Source organism: Sciurus carolinensis, chromosome 2 (genome assembly GCF_902686445.1).
Source record: "Sciurus carolinensis chromosome 2, mSciCar1.2, whole genome shotgun sequence".
In the NCBI taxonomy this organism is placed as follows: Eukaryota; Metazoa; Chordata; class Mammalia; order Rodentia; family Sciuridae; genus Sciurus; species Sciurus carolinensis.
This window is the reverse complement of record NC_062214.1, coordinates 153,203,410-153,223,029: the sequence shown is the minus strand read 5'-3', so window position 1 is coordinate 153,223,029 and position 19,620 is coordinate 153,203,410. Positions and strand designations below refer to the sequence as shown.

Below are 19,620 nucleotides of genomic sequence, written 5' to 3'. Positions count from 1 at the left end.
TGTAATACCTAATAACATTGGTATTTTAAAGTAGGGTATGTGGCACTTCATATCAAATTGGTGTATAATACTAAGCAACATAAAATTCAGATGTAAGTAATTGTGAGATCACTAAAAGAAAGCTGTCATACTAAGCAACATAAAATTCAGATGTAAGTAATTGTGAGATCACTAAAAGAAAGCTGTCATTTGTAATTTCTAATATTTTTTTCTTTTCTATGGTAACACTAGGATTTTATCCTGGGATAGAAACTCAGTATAGTTCCTTAAGGGATATTAAGAAAGTCAGACCCCCAACCATAAAGCTCTAATTTAAAAAAATACAAGAAGACCAGACCTCTAAATAAAAGCACAAACACTTTTATTTTTAATAGTAGTGTTTTGTTACAATTTAGTGAAACAACAAATAAATACATTCATTGGCCACAGCTATACTTTTATAACCAGTTTAAAACTGATTATATAGCTGAGAAACACTGTTAAACAATAAAAAAGGCAGCTATGCATAAAAAAGCCACTTTAGCTATAAATTACATCTTCCATAAAACTACAACCAGCTACAATGAGTGGTAAGAGTTTTGAAATTAATGACCATCCAAATGAAATAACAAATATTGCTAGTCACTGTAGAATTACACATTTAAGCAATGAAATTCACTTTCCTAATTAATGAATACAAAAGAAAGGTCTGAAATTGTCATCATGTGCTTCAGTGCAGGATGAACAGGGAATCGGTAGCCCTTTGATTTTATAAACAACTCCTTTCGAGACCAAACTTAAAGTGCTCCTAGTGCTTTGGAATTTTTAAGCAAAAATTGGGCCAGAGTTTAACTTTATTTGTCTTTGGTGATGTATTGTGTGAGATGTGTATCAGGAGAGAATGCAAGAATTTAGGTATCCTAGTCAGTGATAACAGGATAAATGTACAAATTCCAAATTTGATGTAATCAACTAATGCAACTAAAAGAACCAAGTAGTTTTATCTGAGAAAAAAATTAAACTAATTTTTGTTTACCTGGTCAAATGGGAAATTTGATCTAAAAAAATTTATCACCTTGAACTTGAGGCTTAACAAAGACAACACAGATCTTTTCAGATAGTTGTAGATATTTAGATACCTAACATCATCAGCAAAATAAATAGTTGGCATTCTGAAATCTAGTAACTGAGGATGTGGTAAAAATATATTGTTTTGTTGTCATCTTAATACCAAGGTTAACTTTTTCACTATAAAATTTTAAATAATTTGAGTATAAGAGAATTTATAAATAAATACCAAGCAACATTTATAAGTATGCATCTGATTGAATTTAAAGTTCTTTCATGCTCAATTTGGCAGCACATCTACTGAATTTGAAGTCCTTTGTGTCATAAAAAGAGAAAATTTGTTTGGCTTTGTACTAGCCTCCCTAAAGATAAAAAGCATTAACAATTTTATTTTTTCCTTAAGAGTTTCATCTACTGTTAAACTTTTGTGAAGTTCCTGTATCAGTTATTAAAAAGCTGAAAGATATTTTAAATAGGAGTAGAAATAAAACAACTTTCTAATCAAAGTAGAAGAAAAAGGACAGTTGTATTAGTTCCAATTCTGAAGAAAAAGATCAGAAGACAATTGTATATAATCATCTTTAAGCATGTTGTAACAACTTCCCTGTTGCCTGTTCCCTTGGCTTCTTGAGGTATTCAGCATCTACTTTTCATATAGACACTGGTAGAAAGTGCATTTTAAAATTCTGTATTGTCTTAGCCTATGATATGTATATATGTTTTAGACTTGGGGTTGTTCATTCAATACAGTTTCAATGTAATTCTAAAATATTCCAATATTGTTAACCTCTGGTTTTATACATACTTAGTTCATACTTTTATGTTAAGTTTGCTCATTTAGTATAGTGCTGGAATTAATTTGAGTTCAATTTATTTTCCAAACCATATACAATGTATAAAAATGTAAAAACTAAAGGAGGAATTATATGCCTTACAAAGTATTGCACTTAAGATCACTGCAAAAATGTTTCATGATTGAATTTACCTGAGGACAATCCTGATTCAATAGGTAAGATCAACTATTTTGTTTTAGATCAGATTCTTTTGAAAATATTTGCATTTTAATTTAGAATGATGCATATTTTATGAACAATTCTTAAATGCATCTGTAAACTTGTTTAGTCCCAAGAAGTTTCTACCAAAATCTCCCTATGCAAAAATCACTATTGCTTTCTTGAAGAATCATGCTTAAACTACTACATATATATCTTAATTGTACAAAATAATCACTTGACCAATTCTACTCAAAGTAGCCACACAATTTTCACTGGTATATTTTCTTCTTGAAGAAATTACTGTGGCTTTCCAAAGAACACTGCTGGTCATCACTGTAAAGGATTACTACTATTAGTTGTTTAAAATGATTGTTTGAATTATTTCAATTGGTATTTTAAGTTCATGCTTAAAAGAACTGTCTTCAGTGATTACATGTATTTAGTGAATTTTAAAATGAATGATGTATTTTTATGCCTTAACTGTGCACTGCTCACACCATAAAATTGTATTGGGTAAAAAGTCCACAGAGTACACCACAAAGTATATAGGCTTTGATTTTTGTAGAAAACTAGCCTTCCAATTTGGTGTACATAATATTCCAATGTGAACACTGGAGTATGACATTGGGGACTGCAGTGTACTCTTTCAGAACAAAGATAAAAGTGCAAATATGCAAATATGTGGTTGATGTTCCTAAGTCAGGATGTTTGGAGGCCTTAAAATTGAATCTCTCTTCTCCTGCTCCAAACTTTCCATTTTACTTGATTTTACTAAGCAGAGGTCAAAAGTAACAGTTGTGTTCTTCACCAAACACAGCCAGGTTTCCAGATTTTGTTTTCAGTTGCAACAGATAATGGAATGTTCATGTAGATGGGATTTAAACACGTCGAATATACATATTCATGAAAAACAATTTGAGAATCACAACTTGGTAATGCTCTCAGTTTTGTGGTGTTACATATAAGCTGTGATGACTACTCATATCTAAATTACTACAAGTAAAGAGCAAAGGAGCCGTATCAGTCACAGGTCCAGTCAGGTGGGGAGTGACTGTGTAAGTGTTGCTGCCACACCCAGTCATGGTGCCATACCAGCCCAAACTTTGCGAATTTGATAAACTGCAAAAAAAAAAAAAAAAAAAAAGGGCGAAGAGGCCAAAGACTGATCAGTATGTGAGAAATCACATTGGCAGTTTTAACATTTTCAATGAATTTTGTAACAGTATCAAATATGCTGAAATGATCTTTGACAAATAACAATGACTTTTTATAAAATCCAATGACTTTTATCTAATATCTCTGATATGTATCACATTGTATTACAAAAAGAATACATGCCTTTCAGAACTGGTAGAACTTATTAACTTATTATGATTAATAATAATAATAATATAGTGCTTATTTTATACTAGGCTCTATTCTAAGACATATATATGTATGTATACAAACACACGTACACTCACTTAGCCTTCACTACAATCCTATGAGCTAGGTTCTGTTATCTTCCCTATTTAAAGATGAAAATATAGACTCAAAGAACTGAGGTTAAGGAACTTATCTGAATAAAGTTAGAATCACCAAAAATATTCTATCAAGTTGAAAGAATTGCACAGGTGTGCATTAAGGTTTTCTCTTTGCCCTGATACAGAGCTAAGAGTACACTAATTAAAGACTTGTAGTAGTTTTGGAACACGAGGGCATGGGAAAATTTCCTTTGGCACCTAAACTTCCCAAACAATTGATCTAGGGTTTCTTTGTGGATTTGGAACAGCACTAGGAATATAGAAATAGTTATGTAATCAGTACAACAGTATTCCTTCCTTGTTCATCCCCCTTCTACCCTCCCCAGCTTTAAAACAAGGGGTCCTAAAAATGAAATGAAATGCATTTTGCCCCCAAATACATTTTTCAAATTAAGATAATATATAGGCTTTGAGTCAGATGGTAGTTCCCACATGGATTAAGTATCTCCTGCTTTAAGCTTCAGTATTACATGACATATTTATTGACATATCCCACCAAATCACCTTTTTAATATTTGGGTTAAAGCTTAGATTTGTTCTTTCAAGCTATTTCCATATTAAATTCAGAATAAGTACTTTTTGTTACATCTACCTTCCTTCTCTTGAACTTCCCAGTCTTGGCAAGTCATCATCACTATCATATCGTCTTGGATTGTCAAAAAAGTAAGCTCTGGAACTATAACTGTGACTGTTTATCATGCCAGCAGGTGCCTGTGAATAAAGTATTAGATAGTACATACTATTTAACTATGAAAGGAGGCTAGAGTCTATAATGACTTTTAGTTTAAAATTTTGCTAAAAATAGAAAATCAATGTGTTCCAAAATTTTTAAAAATAAGGAAAATGAGCATTGGGGAGTAGTATGATGTCATACCAAATTCTGGCTCAATCTCTGTGCCCGGAAAAACAGTACCACTGACCATGCTGGCACATGTTCCCACAGAAAGAGGACCATTCCAAATACTATATAGTCTTCTCCACTTACGTCTTCTACATGAGCCTGAAAATAGAGTATGGCAGAGCAATTTTTGTACCTGTTTTGGGTATAAGCAATCACCTACATAATTGCCTTGCTTCTGGTTGGGTTAAGTTAAAATGCATCAATTACAAGCCTATAAATTCTAAAATTTTCTATATTTTGTGGTTTCTTAATGATACTTATCCTTTAAGGGACATAAAAATGCTTTGATGTTATGTAAAATAAAAGCTGTTAATTTGTTCAATGCATTAATTTATGAAAATAGTTTTAATCTTTGGATGACAAGGAATGATCTAAATTTTAGGCCCCATTGTCTAGAAAAAGTTACTTATCGAGAGACCATTATTTTAGCTGCTCCACTGGCACAACAGCACTCATTATTTTTTAAAAATATTTATATTTTTTAGTTGTAGGTGGACACAATACCTTTATTTTATTTTTATGTGATGCTGAGGATCAAACCCAGGGCCTCACATGTGCTAGGTGAGCCTGCTACCCCTGAGCCACAACCCCAGCTCCAGCACTTATTCTGAGTTAGACCTGTAATATGTTAAATCACTCAGCTCACAGCTACTTAAAATGTTCTTTGGGGGCCTAATTTATGTATTGAATTTGTTTCTTTTCTACCAGATGTTGGGAGAGGGAAATGGGAAAAGAAGTGAAGAGAATCTGCCACATGGAACCACATGTGAAAATTCCTTCTCCCTAGAAAGGTAATTAAACATGGTATTTCTAGGTTGCCTTGAATTCAGTACAAAGTTAAATTAATAAAAAGATATGACATATAGTTTGTCCAACTGTACTTTTAGGAAGGGGATGGAGAATGCCGGGAATTTGAATATGTACAGCTAGTGTACTGGCAATTACTATAGTAAATACCTAGACACACAAGGAAATATAAATGCTCTCCAGTGATCAAGATTGGTAATGCCGTATTTCAAAGAAACTCACTATTTAAATATCTAAAACAAAACCAAATATTAATTATATGTAATTCTTGGGAAGGAAGAGTTAATTTCATCCAAAAATTTAAAGACATACTCATATTCATTGTCTAATGACAGGCCATTAACTTATGTAGTGTTATTTAAAAACCATCCTTTTATGATGGTTTATGATCAACTGGCTTATGACACTATTATTTACAAAAATAAAGGAAATATTCCTTGGAAAGTTCTCTCCGAAGAAAGATTTCAAGTGTCACATGAGCTTTAAGCATGATTACTGAGAATAGAGATTCCATAAATATGTGCATAAGTCAAACACTAAAATGTTCTAGCTAAGGCTAATTTAATTATCAATTATACTAATTGAAGATTGGCAATATGTGGTAGGTACTTACCTTATCTGAAAGATTATCCCAGCCATAATTAAAAGGACTTTCTAATGTATCCTGAGATATGGTGATCACCACCAAATTATAACAAGCTCTGGACGAGTAGAGAAGAATGACTACAGAACCTACGACGACAGTCTGGCACAGAGACATACCCTAAAAGAAATAAAATTCATCATCATGACATTTTGTACATTAGTCATCACAAGTTATTTGTCCACAGTAGTATGGTCACCTCTTGCAAAGCACTCTTAGAAAGCACTGAGTGGGCTCCTGTTGAAATAAACTCTTGATTATCTTGCTTTACAATTCCTATTCCTAGAATTATATGTTGTGTTTAATATGTGTAAGCTAATGTGTGTAAGTTTTTTGCCAACTTGCTAAATGGTAGCTGGAGGATGATTTTGTTCTGCCAAGGTTACCTATTCCCTTAAGTAAAAGATGAATAGACAAGTTGGCAAAGGAGATGAACTTTAATTAATGCTAATCAGATAGTTTAGTCATGAGAAATGAATGGAAAATAGAAGCATCAGTCCATTTGATATTCTTAATTTCTGCTAAAAAGTTAGAAGAGAAACTCAGTTCCTCAGCTATTTACTCCAGTCCATTAGAGAGTTGATGTTAGTTCCCTATTATGCCATTACATGGATGATAAAATGATCTAGGCACTCAAATATGCTTTCAAATACATAACATTTTAAGCCCACGATTTTCACCATTTTTCCAAATATAGAAAGCCCTTATAACTTAGTGTTTCTCAACTGTAGTATGTACATTGGAAAGGAGTGTACATATCACCTGTTGCAGGGATTCTTAACTTGGGATTTTTATTTCAATACAGTTGGTTTCCTTTGTAATTCTATGTATTTTATCTTATGCATTAAAACCATTCTGAGAAGTGACACCATTTTCAAAGAGATCCCTGTAGGGTGTTTTGTAATTCTGTGTTTTGATTGTCATGAGACTAAGGGGCAATTATGACATTTAGGACACAAGGTCCAGGGGATGTTATATGACCTGAAATTTACAGGGGAATCTTCCAAATGAAGAATTGTTCCCTCACCTTTGTAACTTTCAAATGTCTTCCTGGATATTCATGAAGATGAAGAAGCTGTTTATCTGGGCCTGAAATTAACTCCGTTTCACATATAAACAAAGTTTTATTTGCATAAACATATGCAATAATTTCCAGAAAATACATATAATGTGTAAATTGAGGGAAATTTGCGCTTTGTTTTGTTCAGAGTTTTATGAAGAGTTGTCCGAATATTTCAGAAAATGCTGACATTGACAGCAATACTACTTGGCATATGTGACCAAGGCAAAATACCTGTAACATTCTATATCTGCAACTGGCCCATTCATGGTTTCTATGTCTAGACACAAACATCTGATTAGTATATCATGCCCCAATTTATAATTGGCATAATTATCAGTCACCTTTTAAAATCTTACAATTAGGGTAATTATGTTGAATTTTATATGTGTAGAAGGTTAAAAATTATTAATTTCAGATAGAAACAAGTTATTAAAACTTTTTTTACTAGAGGGCTGTACTGGGGCTGGCATTGATGTGAATCATTATTAAAAATGACTCCCTTATATAATGTATACTTTATACATGTTAGATGTGTATTTTATACATTTGAAAGATGTTGATACAATACCTTCTTTAATGTCATTTATGTTCAAAAATCTGAAAAAAAAAAGTTAATCTAAAACCAATCCAGATTTTTTTTTTTTTTTTTTTTTTTTTTTTTTTTGAGAATGGTGTCTTGCTATGCTGCCCAGGTCTCCTGATAGCTGGGACTACAGATGCATAGCACTGCTCTCTGCTCAGGTTTAATTTTAAAAGTACTGTGCTATTAAAGAAAAGAAAGGTAACAAGAACAAGAAAACAGAATTCTGTAAGAATTATCTAAAATAACCATAAAAAGTTTATATTCACTACTTCGACAAATAAGATGATAGCTGGAAAGAAATATGTTATAATATGAACAGCCTCTGTTTAAATTTGTAAATACTAATAAAAATTTTTTAAAAGGTTGTGAGAAAACAAAGACTCATAGAATAAAACAAAACAACCTGTAGCCAAATTATATACATAAAACAATGAAAGAAATTCATAGATTTAGAAAATGAAATAAGATGCATCTTGCAAAACACCGGATTACAAAATGAAAAATAAGGATCCAGCACCTGTGTAACCCCAATCTCTACCCCAATACAGGACATTATCATGGATACCCAGTTCCTGCATACCCCTTCCCCATCAGCCAACGTCCCAGGTATAAATACTCCCCTGCTTCTATTCTTATGGCTTAGTGCAGCCTGCCCTAGACCTTCATGTAAATGGCATCACAGAATGTGAACTCCTGCAGGTTTCATTCAGTCCACATTTTTAGGGTTTACCCATGTTGTTGGATGTATCAGTGGTTAGTTCTTTTTATTGCTGAGGTGACCAAGTCTTCCTGTTTGCTCTTGAGTTTCCTGGGTTTAATGCTCATTGTCCTACATCCGAGAAAACTCCAAAGCAAAACTCCAAAGCAAACCAGGACAGTTAAATTATACGAATTCCACTGTATGATCAGATGAACTTGTTCGTAGGACAGTTTATCCATATTGCTGTTAATGGGCATCTTCTATGAACATTCTTGGACATTTTTTTGTGTGTGTACTTTCACTTCTTTTGGGCAAATACCTTAGAGTGGAATTGCTGGGTTATAGGGGAGGTATAAGTTGAACTGTATTAAGAAATTGCCTTTTTTCCAAAAGGGATATAGTTTTATACTTCAAACAAAGTATGAGAATTCCAGTTACTTCATTCAACTGTCCAATCCTAGGACTCATTTGGGGTTTCCAATCTTTTAATTTTAGTTCTGCTAATGGATGTATAGTAATATTTTGGTTTAAGTTTGTCTTTCCCTGATGACTAATAATGTTGTGCTATTGGCCTTTTGTGTATCTTCCTCTTTTTCTTTTTTTTTTTGGTACCAGTGATTGAACCCCCCTGGGGCACGTAAGCCCTAAGCCACATCCCCAGACCTTTTTTTTATTTTGAGACAGAGTCTCACTAAATTGTTTAAGGCCTTGCTAAGTTGTTGAGGCTGGTCTTGAGCTTGAGGTTCTCTTGCTTCAGCCTCCTGAGTCACTGGGATTGCAGGCATGCTCCACTGCACCTGGCTTGTATATCTTCTTTTGAAGAATCTACTCAAATCTTTGGACCACTTCTAAGTTAGGTTGTCTTTTTAAAAAAATCAGAGTTGTAGGCAATCTTTATACATGTTGGACACCACTTCCTTGTCAGATATGTGTACTGCAAATAAGTTTTGAAGTCTGTGGCTTGCCTTTGCATTTTTTGTTTTGATGAGAAATTTTAATTAAATCTAATTTATCAATTTATTCTTTTGTGGTTATTACTTTCTATGACCTAAGGAATCTTTGTACTCAAGTTTTCTTTTAGAAACTTTTGCTTTTTTGTGGGGAGGGTGGAGGGGTGGTACTGGGGATTGGTTGAATTCAGGGATGCTAAACCACTGAGTTACATGCCCAGTCCTTTTTGTTTTTGAAATGGGGTACCTCTAAATTGCTGAGACTGGCCTCAAAAATGTGATCCTCCTACTTCAGCCTCTTGAGTCACTGGGATTACAGGTGTGTGCCACAGCACACAGCACTAGTAAATTTTTTTTTTTTTTTTTTGAGGTGCTGGGGATTGAACTTGACAGGCAAGCACTTTACAACTGAGCTATATCCCCAGCCCACCAGGAACTTTTTAAGTGCTCAATAATCATATATGGTTAGTAATCATACTGAACATTACAGGTATAGAATATTTTCATTATCATAGAACGTTCTATGGAAAAGCACTACTTTCAATATTTTATGTTCTTTGGTTCCATATAAATTTTGGAATCAATTTTTCAATTTCTTTTTTCAAAACCACTTTATTAAAGTATGATTGACATACAAAAATTGGACATATTTAACATATACAACCTGATGAATTTGTCAACTTGTCAATTTCTATTTTTTAAAAAATGCATGGGAAAATATGATGGGGATTGCATTCAATTTATACATCAAATTGAGGAGAACTGCCATCTTAACAACTACATCTTCCAATCCATGAACATAGTATAGCTCTTCATTGATTTAGGTCTTTAGTTTCTCTCAGAAACATTTTGTAGTTTTGCAGGATAGAGATCATGCTTTTAGAAAAATTATTCTATCTCTTTTTTAAAAAAATACTACTGTAACTTTGTCTTTGAATTTAATTTTCTAATTGATTCTTCCTGGTATATTAAAAAATATAATTAAGTTTTGCATTTTGACCTGAGCACTTGCTAAATTCACTGTTTAGTAGTTAATAGATTCCTTAAGATGCTCTCCATAAAGTCATGTTTTCTGCAATGAAAGATAATTTGATTTAAAAAAAAATTTTTTTTAGTTGTAAATGGACACAATACATTTATTTTATCTGTATGTTTTTTTATGTGGTGCTGAGGACTGAACCCAGTGCCTCACACATTCTAGGCAAGTGCTTTACCACTGAGCTACAACTGCAGCCCCAATTTTATTTCTTAATTCACAATTTTATACTTTTTCTTGCTATATTAGACTATGGAATATAAATGGTGAGTGTTGACATTCTTTTTTGTTCCAAACTTAGGGACAGAACATTGACATTTAAGTATGATATTGATTGTAATATCTAAGTAGGATATTGACTGTAAATTTTTTTAAAGGGTGCTGAATTTTGCCAAATGCTTTTTTTTTTTTTTTACTACTATTGAAATAATGTGGATTTTCTTCTTTGTTTTCTTACTGTGTGAATTACATTTATTATTGTTCAAATGTTAAAGCAGTGTTGAATTCCTGGATAAATTCCTATTGGTCATGATATATTAGATTTTGAGTCTGTAAGTATAAATGAAGGATAAGATTTTATAATTTTTATTTATTTTGTAATATTTTTGTTAGGTTTTGGTACTGGGTAATGCTGGTCTCATAAAACTTGTTACCGAGTGGTTTTCTTTTTTCTTTTTGGTTTTCTTTAGTATATTGGACATATTTCTAATACAAACTATGAGAAAGCAATTCCAATTTAATGGAAGAGATGCCAAAAGATTCAAGATTAATGTTATCATTAGCATGTAAAACTGAGGGAAAGATCAGTGAATTGTGCTCATAGAATTTTGCCCTCATGGGAGATGTAAGGGTCAACCCAAAGTCATTAATAGAAAGAAGAAAGATGGACCCTCAAGGTTTCTGGCTAGAATTTGCTCCTTGCTCACTATGTCAATTTTTTCTCCCAGTCCCCTCAGGCTGATTTCTCTAGGTTAATATAATGATCATATTTGCTATAGTAGAGAAAGGAAGTGATGGGCTGAACCCAGTGGCAGTGTTGAAAAGCTTCCCACATCACACTTGGCCCAGGCTTCTCCAGGGAAGATGGACAGAGGGAAAGGAGGTGCTGGCACCAAGTGAGGGCTTAACATAGGGCTCTGGGAAGTTTAGAGGAGCTGGAGGCCCAGGTGTCAGGATACCCCTGGATAGTAACGAACTCCTATGGCCATGAGAGTCTGCAATGCCCATACAAGGACAGCAGTCCAAACCCCATCATGCATAAGCAGATGGAGCCATAAGAGGAATGACAAAGGGACTTGCCCTAACCTGTCTCCCATGTGGGACTGACCTAGCCCCATTAAGCCCATGGTGGGCAGCCTGGGAGAGTAGTGGTCAGGGTAGCCCAGTGTTGGACAGGATACCATGAAGACAGACCCCATCTGGTTTCTGAGGTGAACTGGTTCATTTCTATCCTTCAAAGCCTTTGGACATGTAAAGAGCTGAAGGAGGTCTTGCTGGCTGAGACTTTGGAAAGCTCCCTCTAGTGAGACTGGGCAGGGGTGGCAAGGTGGGGTCAGGAATGCCTTGAGAAAGCAGCTGAGGAATAGATGGATTGGAATTTCCAGAGACTTCAAAGATGATGCCTGGCCTGATAGGAATCATGATTCAATGCTCCGACTTGGGGCTAATTTGCCAAATGAGGTAGTTCCATCCAGACTTCTATAGGCAGGGTTGGTCTGGGAAGACAGAAAACAGGTCTTCCCAAGACTCATGGGGATGAAAAGTGGTCAAGAAAAGCTAGATTTGGGCTCCCAGAATGCAATGAAAAAAACAGAGAGCTGTAAAGGACTCTAGGTACAGGCTGAGCTGATGTGCCTTCTATTCATGATTCTGATCCTGACATTGGCTTAGAGGCAGAGACGGCTCTCCCCTGATCTTCCAAAGCCCCTAAGGAGATAAAGGGGCCTGTTGGAGGATGGGCCTTGGGGCATCCAAGGGTACAAGGTGTGACAGCCACCCCTATGGAACTCAGCAGGGACCACAGAGTTACAGCCTCAGTTTGTTCTCAGAGCAACAAGCATGGCATGGGGTTTGGGGGTTTCAGTCTTAGAGACAAGGGCAGAGTTGCAGGTCTGTCTTCTTGGCATGGGAATATTTGGGATCCCCCAGCTGGGCCATCCAGATCACCCTTCTGGAATCTCAAGCTCTCTCCTTTCTCCTCAGTGGACAGGAGAGTGGGTGGGAGGGCAGCTTCACCCAGTAGGAGCCACCATCTCCTCTCCATGGGACACCCGGCCCCTCTCCTGGGCAGGACCGCCGGGGTCACACAGGCTGTCTAGATCTCCATGACCACAGCGCGAATGTTGCCCTTTTGTGCTTTCTGACCCACAGCTCTCTGTCTTTGGCTGGGTCCACTTTTTGAAGCAGTTGGTCCACAGGTTCAACTGTGCTTTGGTTGAACATGTCCATCTCTGGCCGCAGCTGTGTGTACTGGCACAAATGTTGCTGGATCATCTCCACCCTCTCCACTTCCAGCTGTTCCAGCTCCAAAGTGATGGTCACCATCTCTTCAAATCACTTGGACTATGTAGAGGTCCACACAGCACATGAGGTCATCATCAGCCTGTGTGGACTTCCACCGTGCCTTCTTGATGTCCTCCTCTGTCTTGTTCAGCTTGATCTCCAGGTGCTGCGCCTTCATCTCCAGGTCTCTCTGCTGCTCTGTGAGGGCTTTCTGGGCCTTCCCCACCGATGCATAGCGGCTGGCGAGTTGCTTGTGGAGGTCAGCAATATGGTGGTCACACTTTTTCATGTCTTTCTTGAAGTTCTCACGAAAGTTCATTAGGGGCTTCTCTATCTCACTGTGAAACTTGGAGGAGAACTTGAGATGAACTTCTGCTTCATCTGCCAAGTTCTTCTTCACCTGAGCCCATGCTTCTCCCAGGGAGCTTCCTCCTGTGCAGTCAAGGAGTTCTGAGAGAGCTTAGCCAAGTTCTTTGCATATTCTTCAATCTTTATCCTCCCAGACATTTCTTTCTGCATTTGTTTGCCCTTCAATTGCTTTTGGAGCAGCAGTTTGAACCCCACCATGGTGCCATTGCCTTAGGGGTCTTTCTTACCAGCCCAGAAGTAGTCACAGTAGCTCCACTCCCCTGGCTTCAGCAGCTGCTGTTCAGTCTTGTGTCTGAGTGAGGGAACGTCACACAATTTATCTTCTCTGTATGGTCACCTTTATTTTCAAGATTATATATTTTGTCTTCATTGCCTGAGGTTCTGTCTTCCAGTGGTCTCCTCTGTTGGTGCTACTTTCCATTGAATTTTTATTTTGGTTTATTGATTCCTTCATTTCAAAGATTTCTTCTAGATGTCTTCTCAGGATCTTCATCTCTATTGAAAGTTTTCTTCCATCTCCTGAAGCACAGCTCTGATTTCACTTTATATCCTCCTTAAAATGATGGAGCTGTTTTACTAAGTAAACTCTGAACGCTGACATTTCTTCTACCATGTTGTCAATGGAGCATCCTGGATTGTTCAGAGCGCTTTATTCTTTTTTTTTTTTTTTTTTTTTTTTTTTTTTCATTTTGCTTGTGTGTCTTCCCATTTAGTCATGGGGATCTGAGGCAGTACAGTTTCTACCCTGTAGGCTTATAGTGTCCCTGAAGGTTTCCAGTATCTCATAAATCCGGGTTTCAGTTTCCGTAGGCTCCACCATGCTGCAGTCCCAAGAAGGCTCCTGGATCACAGATGATTGATAAACTAGTTTTGGTGTTTTTTATAATTTTTCCCCCCTTAGAGACTGGGTCTTGCTGTTGTCTAGGCTGACCTCCTCCTGCCTTAGCCTCCTGATTAGCAGGAACTACAAGTGTGCACCACTGTGTCTGACCTATTTGTTGTTTAAATATTTGTTAGAATTAACCAGTGAAACCTTCTGGGTCTCTAGTTTTCATTGAGGAAAACATCTGATAACAAATTTAATTTCTTTAATAATATAGGGCTACTCAGATTTTGCATTTCATCATTTTTTTAGGTTATGTATATATTTTTTGGCACTGGGGATTGAACCCAGGGCCTTAGACCACTGAACTACACCCTGAGTCCCACGTTTTATTTTTTTTAACAGTGTCCATTTCATCTGTCAACTTCACTGGCAAAGAATGTTCACAATACTCATTTTTCTTTTAATAAGATCAAGAGGAATGATCTCCCTCTTTTATTCATAGCATAAGCAGTTTGTATTTTAATCTTTTTTTCTATAAATCAAATTTATTGATCTATTCAGAGTCAACTTCTGGCTTTAATTTCTCATTTCTCTTTCATTGGTTTCTATTATTTTCTTGATCCTTCCACCTGATCCCAGTTTCTAAGTAAGAAATTTATGTCATTGATTTTTATCTTTCTTTTCTAATGTAGTATTTTAAGCTACAATTTTCCCTTCAAATACTATTTGGCTGCATTCCCACAAATTTTGATATCTTGTATTTCATTAGCCTTCAGTTTGAAATGTTTTCCCTAGTGATTTCTTTTTGCCCATGGGTTTCTTTTTGTCTGTTTCCTTATATACATATGCAAATGTACTGTTACTAATATTTAATTGCATCACAGTCAGAGAAGAGCATTCTGATTCGTTTTGAATGCGTTCAGACTCTTGTCTTATGTTCATTGTGTGATTTGTTTTCATGACCATTTCCATGATCAATTGAGAGAAATGTTTCTTCTCCAGTTACAAGGCATCAAGGCATTGATAGTGTTCAGATTTTCTATGTATACTGATGTTTGTTTTATTATCTGCTGAAGATGGGGTATTAAAATCTCCAACTATGATTGTTGGTTTATGTATTTTACCCTTTATTTCTTACTAATTTAGCTTCATAACCACGTTTATGATTATGTGTTGATGAAACATAGCTCTTTATATCTGGTAGTAGTTTCTGCTCCCTGGTGAAATAATTTTTATATTTGATAATACTTAGTCTATTTTATCTGATATGAATGTAGCCTTCTATGCTTAATGAATGCATACTGATTTCTATCTTTTTATTTTCAACCTATTATATGCCTTTAAATATATTTAAAGTACATTTTAGGAACAAGGATATAGATGACCTTTAAAAAAATCAATTTTGGGGCCAGGTTTGGTGGTGTATGCCTGTAATTCCAGAAGTTTGGGAGGCTGAGGCAGGATGATTGTGAATTCAAATCCAGCTTCAGCAACTTAGCAAGGCCCTGTCTCTAAATAAAACACAAAAAAGGATTGGAGATGTGGCTCAGTGGTTAAGTGCCCCCAAGTTCAAATCCCTGTACCAAAAAACCCCCAAAAATTCAAACAAATGAACAACAACAACAACAACAACAACAAAAACCCCAAAGCCAGTCTCAGCAAGGTCCTGGGTAACTTAGTGAGATCCTGTCTCAAAATCAAAAATAAAAAGGACTGGGGATGTGGTTCAGTGGTTGTGTCCCTCGGTTCAAACCCTGGTACAAAAAAAAAAAAAAAAAAAAAAAAAAAAATCAGTTTTGGTTGTCTGTTTTTTTTGGTGTGTGTGTGGGGGTGGTTCATACTTGAAACAGGGTCTCACTAGGTTGCCCAAGCTGTCCTGGATCTCTGGGTTCAGGAAATCCTATTTCAGTTTCCTCTGTAGCTGGGACTGTAGGCTCATATTACTCGCCCAGTTTTTTTTGGTGGGGGTGGGTACCACGGATTGAACTCAGGGGCATTTGACCACTGAGTCACATCTCCAGCCCTATTTAGTATTTTATTTGGACACAGGGTCTCATTGAGTTGCTTAGAACCTCACTTTTGCCAAGATTGGCTTTGAACTTGTTATACTTCTGCCTCAGCCTCCTGAGCCGCTGGGATTACAGGTGTTCACCACTAGGCCTGGCCTGCCCAGTTCTTGATGGTCTATTTTTTAACAAATAACATTTAATTAGGGCTATGTTTGGGTTTGGATCTTATATTTTACTTTGTTTTCTGTTTGCTCCTCTTGTACTATGTTGTTAGTGTTGCTCTAGGACAGAGTTTTTAAAGTGGAGTCAAAAGGACCCTAAAGATCAAAATCAAACAAAAAAAACTACTTAAGCTAAACATGGTGGTGCACACCTGTAATCCCAGCCACATGGGAAACTGAGGCAGAGAGATCTCAAGTTTGAGGTCAGCCTGGGCAATTTGGTGAGACCCTGTCTGAAAATAAAAAAGGCTGAGAATGTAGCTCCCTGGTAGAACACCCCTGGGTTCAATCTCTGGTACCTCAAAAATAAAAATTAAAACAAGAAAATAGTATGACTTTATTCTTTTTGTGTGTGTGTGTGTTTGACTTTCATTCTATCTTGAGTGTTGTTTTCTGAAGCTACATGATATGTGATGATGTCATCTCTTTGTGTGCATGTTGTTCTTGTGTTTTCTATGATTTCTGATACAGTTGAGTTAGGGTATAATATCTAACATTTTCAGATATTAACTGTTCTCTGTACTTTTACTGGGTTCTTGCTATTTCCATCATACTACTATACCACCGAAACTTTTATCATTTAATAAATTTTATTTTGAAATCCCCAATTTTTTCTTGCAACTACATGGAAACACAAGAATATATATACCATGTTTTACAATATTTAGAATTTTCTTCAGAAACTTAAAACTCATTTGGTATGAAACTCATTTTAGAATTCAATATTTTACTCTAAAATGAAAAAAAAAACTTTTTCATACTTTAGATTGTTGTCTTAAAATGGGAAATTATTATTTAACAGGTAGAGTTTCAGTTTGAGATGAGAAAAATGTTCTGGAAATGGATAGTCATATGGTTGCACAACATGAATGTAACTTATATCACTGAACTTACATTTAAAACTGTTAAAATGGTAATTTTATGTTATTTTAGTATAATTAAAAAAGAATCTCTCAACACATAGCTCCCCTCTCTACCGCTAAGATACTGAGAAAGATGGAAGTACCAGAGAGCTCTGATTCACTGAGGGGAAAAATCTACTTTAAAGGAAATATATAGATAACAGACAAAAATATTATAAAAGTTATGTTTCAATAGGCATCATAAATGTGAAGAATTTACCTTATTATGTCGTCTGTAACAGAACATTTTGAATACTATTATGGTCCAAGTTAAGCCACAGCATCGTTTGAGACCATTCAGAGCTTAAAGCAAAAGGAATTGAAAATTTAAATGCATGTGTGATGAATGCTTTAAACATCAAATAATGTTTTCATAACTCTTCATATTAGAAATGAGAAAGTCGCTGGAAATTTTTTTCAGGTTAAAAATGTAAATGATTTTAAAGTGATTGTATGCTTCATTATCATGCATTCTTAGTTAAAAATATTCATTCAAGAATATCTTTGATGAAGCAGTGAATGTATTAAATATCAACCCTACAGTGTTAGGTTATTTAATTTGTGTGATGAGTTACCCCTAATGCACTTCTGCTTTATCCTAAATACAGTGGTGGTCTTCAGGAAAACTATTTATGTGATTGTTTGATTTGGGAGTGGAACTTTTTTTTTTCTTCATAGAACACCACTTTCTACTTGATGGACAACTATGGCAGACAACGATTATTTAGTATTCATACTTGGCGACTAGGCATGTTTGTTTGCTTTTCCCAAAATAAACAAAATGAGACTATCACTTCAAAGAAAGCATATGGAAGTTTTTATTGCCAATGATGAAATTTGAACTTTCAAGAGAAAATAGAATTTTGGGAAACTTGTACACACTTGTATCCATAATTGATTCTCCAAACCAACCTTTTCTGATGAGATGGTGTGATATTAGCACATGTGATTTTGGACATTTTGTAATGAAATATGTCAACATGTAGAAGATATGTTACCACTCTTTTCCAAATGATCAATGCTTGATGTTACAGAATTACTCGAAGTGCAAGATATGTTGATGGAGAGTACACAAGGCTCACTAATATGATTTTAGATTCTACATGACCACTGAACTTTACAGAACCTTGATTTCTGAATTTTGTAGTATTAAAGAAAATATTCACAGATATATGAAAAGTCTATTGAATTCTCCATTTTTCCAGCTACATATACTGGAAAAGAAGAGAGGCTTTCTTCATGTACTTCAACTTAAACGACAAATCAACAGAAGCAGACATGAAAACCCAGCTGTCTTCTATTAAGCCAGACACCAAGGAGACTTGCAAAATGTAAAATAATGTCAATCTTCTTTTTGTTTTAGAAAATATTTTTTTTTTACAAAATGTTGCTATTTATATTAACATGTAATGAGTCTATTATTTGAATTAAATGAGTAAACATTTTTATAATTTCTCAATTATTTCTAATATGTTTGTGGCATTGGATATAATGTACATGAAAACAAATCTTTTGAATCCTTAATAATTTTTAGGTGTGTAATAGGGTCTCAGGACCAAAAAGCTTGAGAACCACCACTCTAAAGATTATGATACATATCCTTAACTTTTTATGGTCTTATCCCTGTCTTTTATGCCATAACTGTTATATGTAACAGTAGTATATTGCATCTACATATGTAAGCCTCATATTATTTTGCACAATCTTATGTATTTTAAAGAAATCATATTTACTATTTCTTGTGTTCTTCATTCCTTCCCAAACAGCTGGAATTCAAGCCATTTTTCTCATTTTGTAGAACTTTTCTTAACATTTCTTGTAGTTCAGGTATGCTGGTAATTACCCAAGTTTTCTTTTATCTGAAAAAGTTATTTTTTTAAAAGAATATTTTCACTGGAGCCAGGTGCAGTGGTGCACCCCCACAATCTCAGCTACTCAGCTGGCTAAGGCAGGAGGCTTGCAAAGTTAGAGACCAGCCTGGGCAACTTTGTGAGACCCTGACTCAAAATAAAAATAAAGGAATGGAAATGTGGGTCAGCGGTATAGCACCCAAGGGTTCAATTCCTACCACAGATAGTAAAAGAGAATATCGTCACTTGATATAGATTTCAGAGTTGAAATCCTTTCTTTTCGCATTTAAAGATGTTTTCATGTCCTTAACTCTTCATGATATGATAAAAAATGAGATATCATTTGAATCCCTGTTCTCTGATGTAAGTCTGTGATTCGTTTTTTAATTTTTATAATTTTTTCTATATTTTCAGCTTGAAACAGTGTGACTATGATGAACTGAGATGAAGTTTTCTTTATATTTATCCTGATGGGGGTTGGTGAGATTCTTGAAATTATACATTTATGTCTTCTAATAAAATTGGAAAATTTAATTATTTCTTCAAATATTTTTCCAACTTCATTTCTTCTGGTTACACTAATTATACATATTAGACCCTGAGGCTTTGTTCACTTTTTTTATGATCTTTTCCTCACCTTCATCTGTTCTTCAGATTGTATGATTTCTATTGATTTATCTTTAGTTCACCAGC

General features: G+C 35.1%; 1 protein-coding gene across 2 annotated transcripts in view; it reads right to left on the bottom strand.

Moving 5' to 3' along the window:
• Positions 1-355: 355 nt before the first annotated feature.
• Positions 356-19,620, bottom strand: part of Gpr137c (G protein-coupled receptor 137C) — a 58,684-nt gene continuing 39,419 nt past the window's right edge. Inside the window, exons 4-7 of one of the 2 annotated variants that reach the window (XM_047539436.1) lie at positions 5,887-6,036; positions 4,440-4,565; positions 4,158-4,276; positions 356-3,161 (exon numbers count right to left, since the gene is read on the bottom strand). In XM_047539436.1, the coding sequence (XP_047395392.1) occupies positions 2,984-3,161; positions 4,158-4,276; positions 4,440-4,565; positions 5,887-6,036 (573 nt within the window). In that variant the 3' untranslated portion in view covers positions 356-2,983. The remainder of the gene's footprint in view (positions 3,162-4,157; positions 4,277-4,439; positions 4,566-5,886; positions 6,037-19,620) is intronic. The other variant, XM_047539437.1, reaches the window with a different exon arrangement.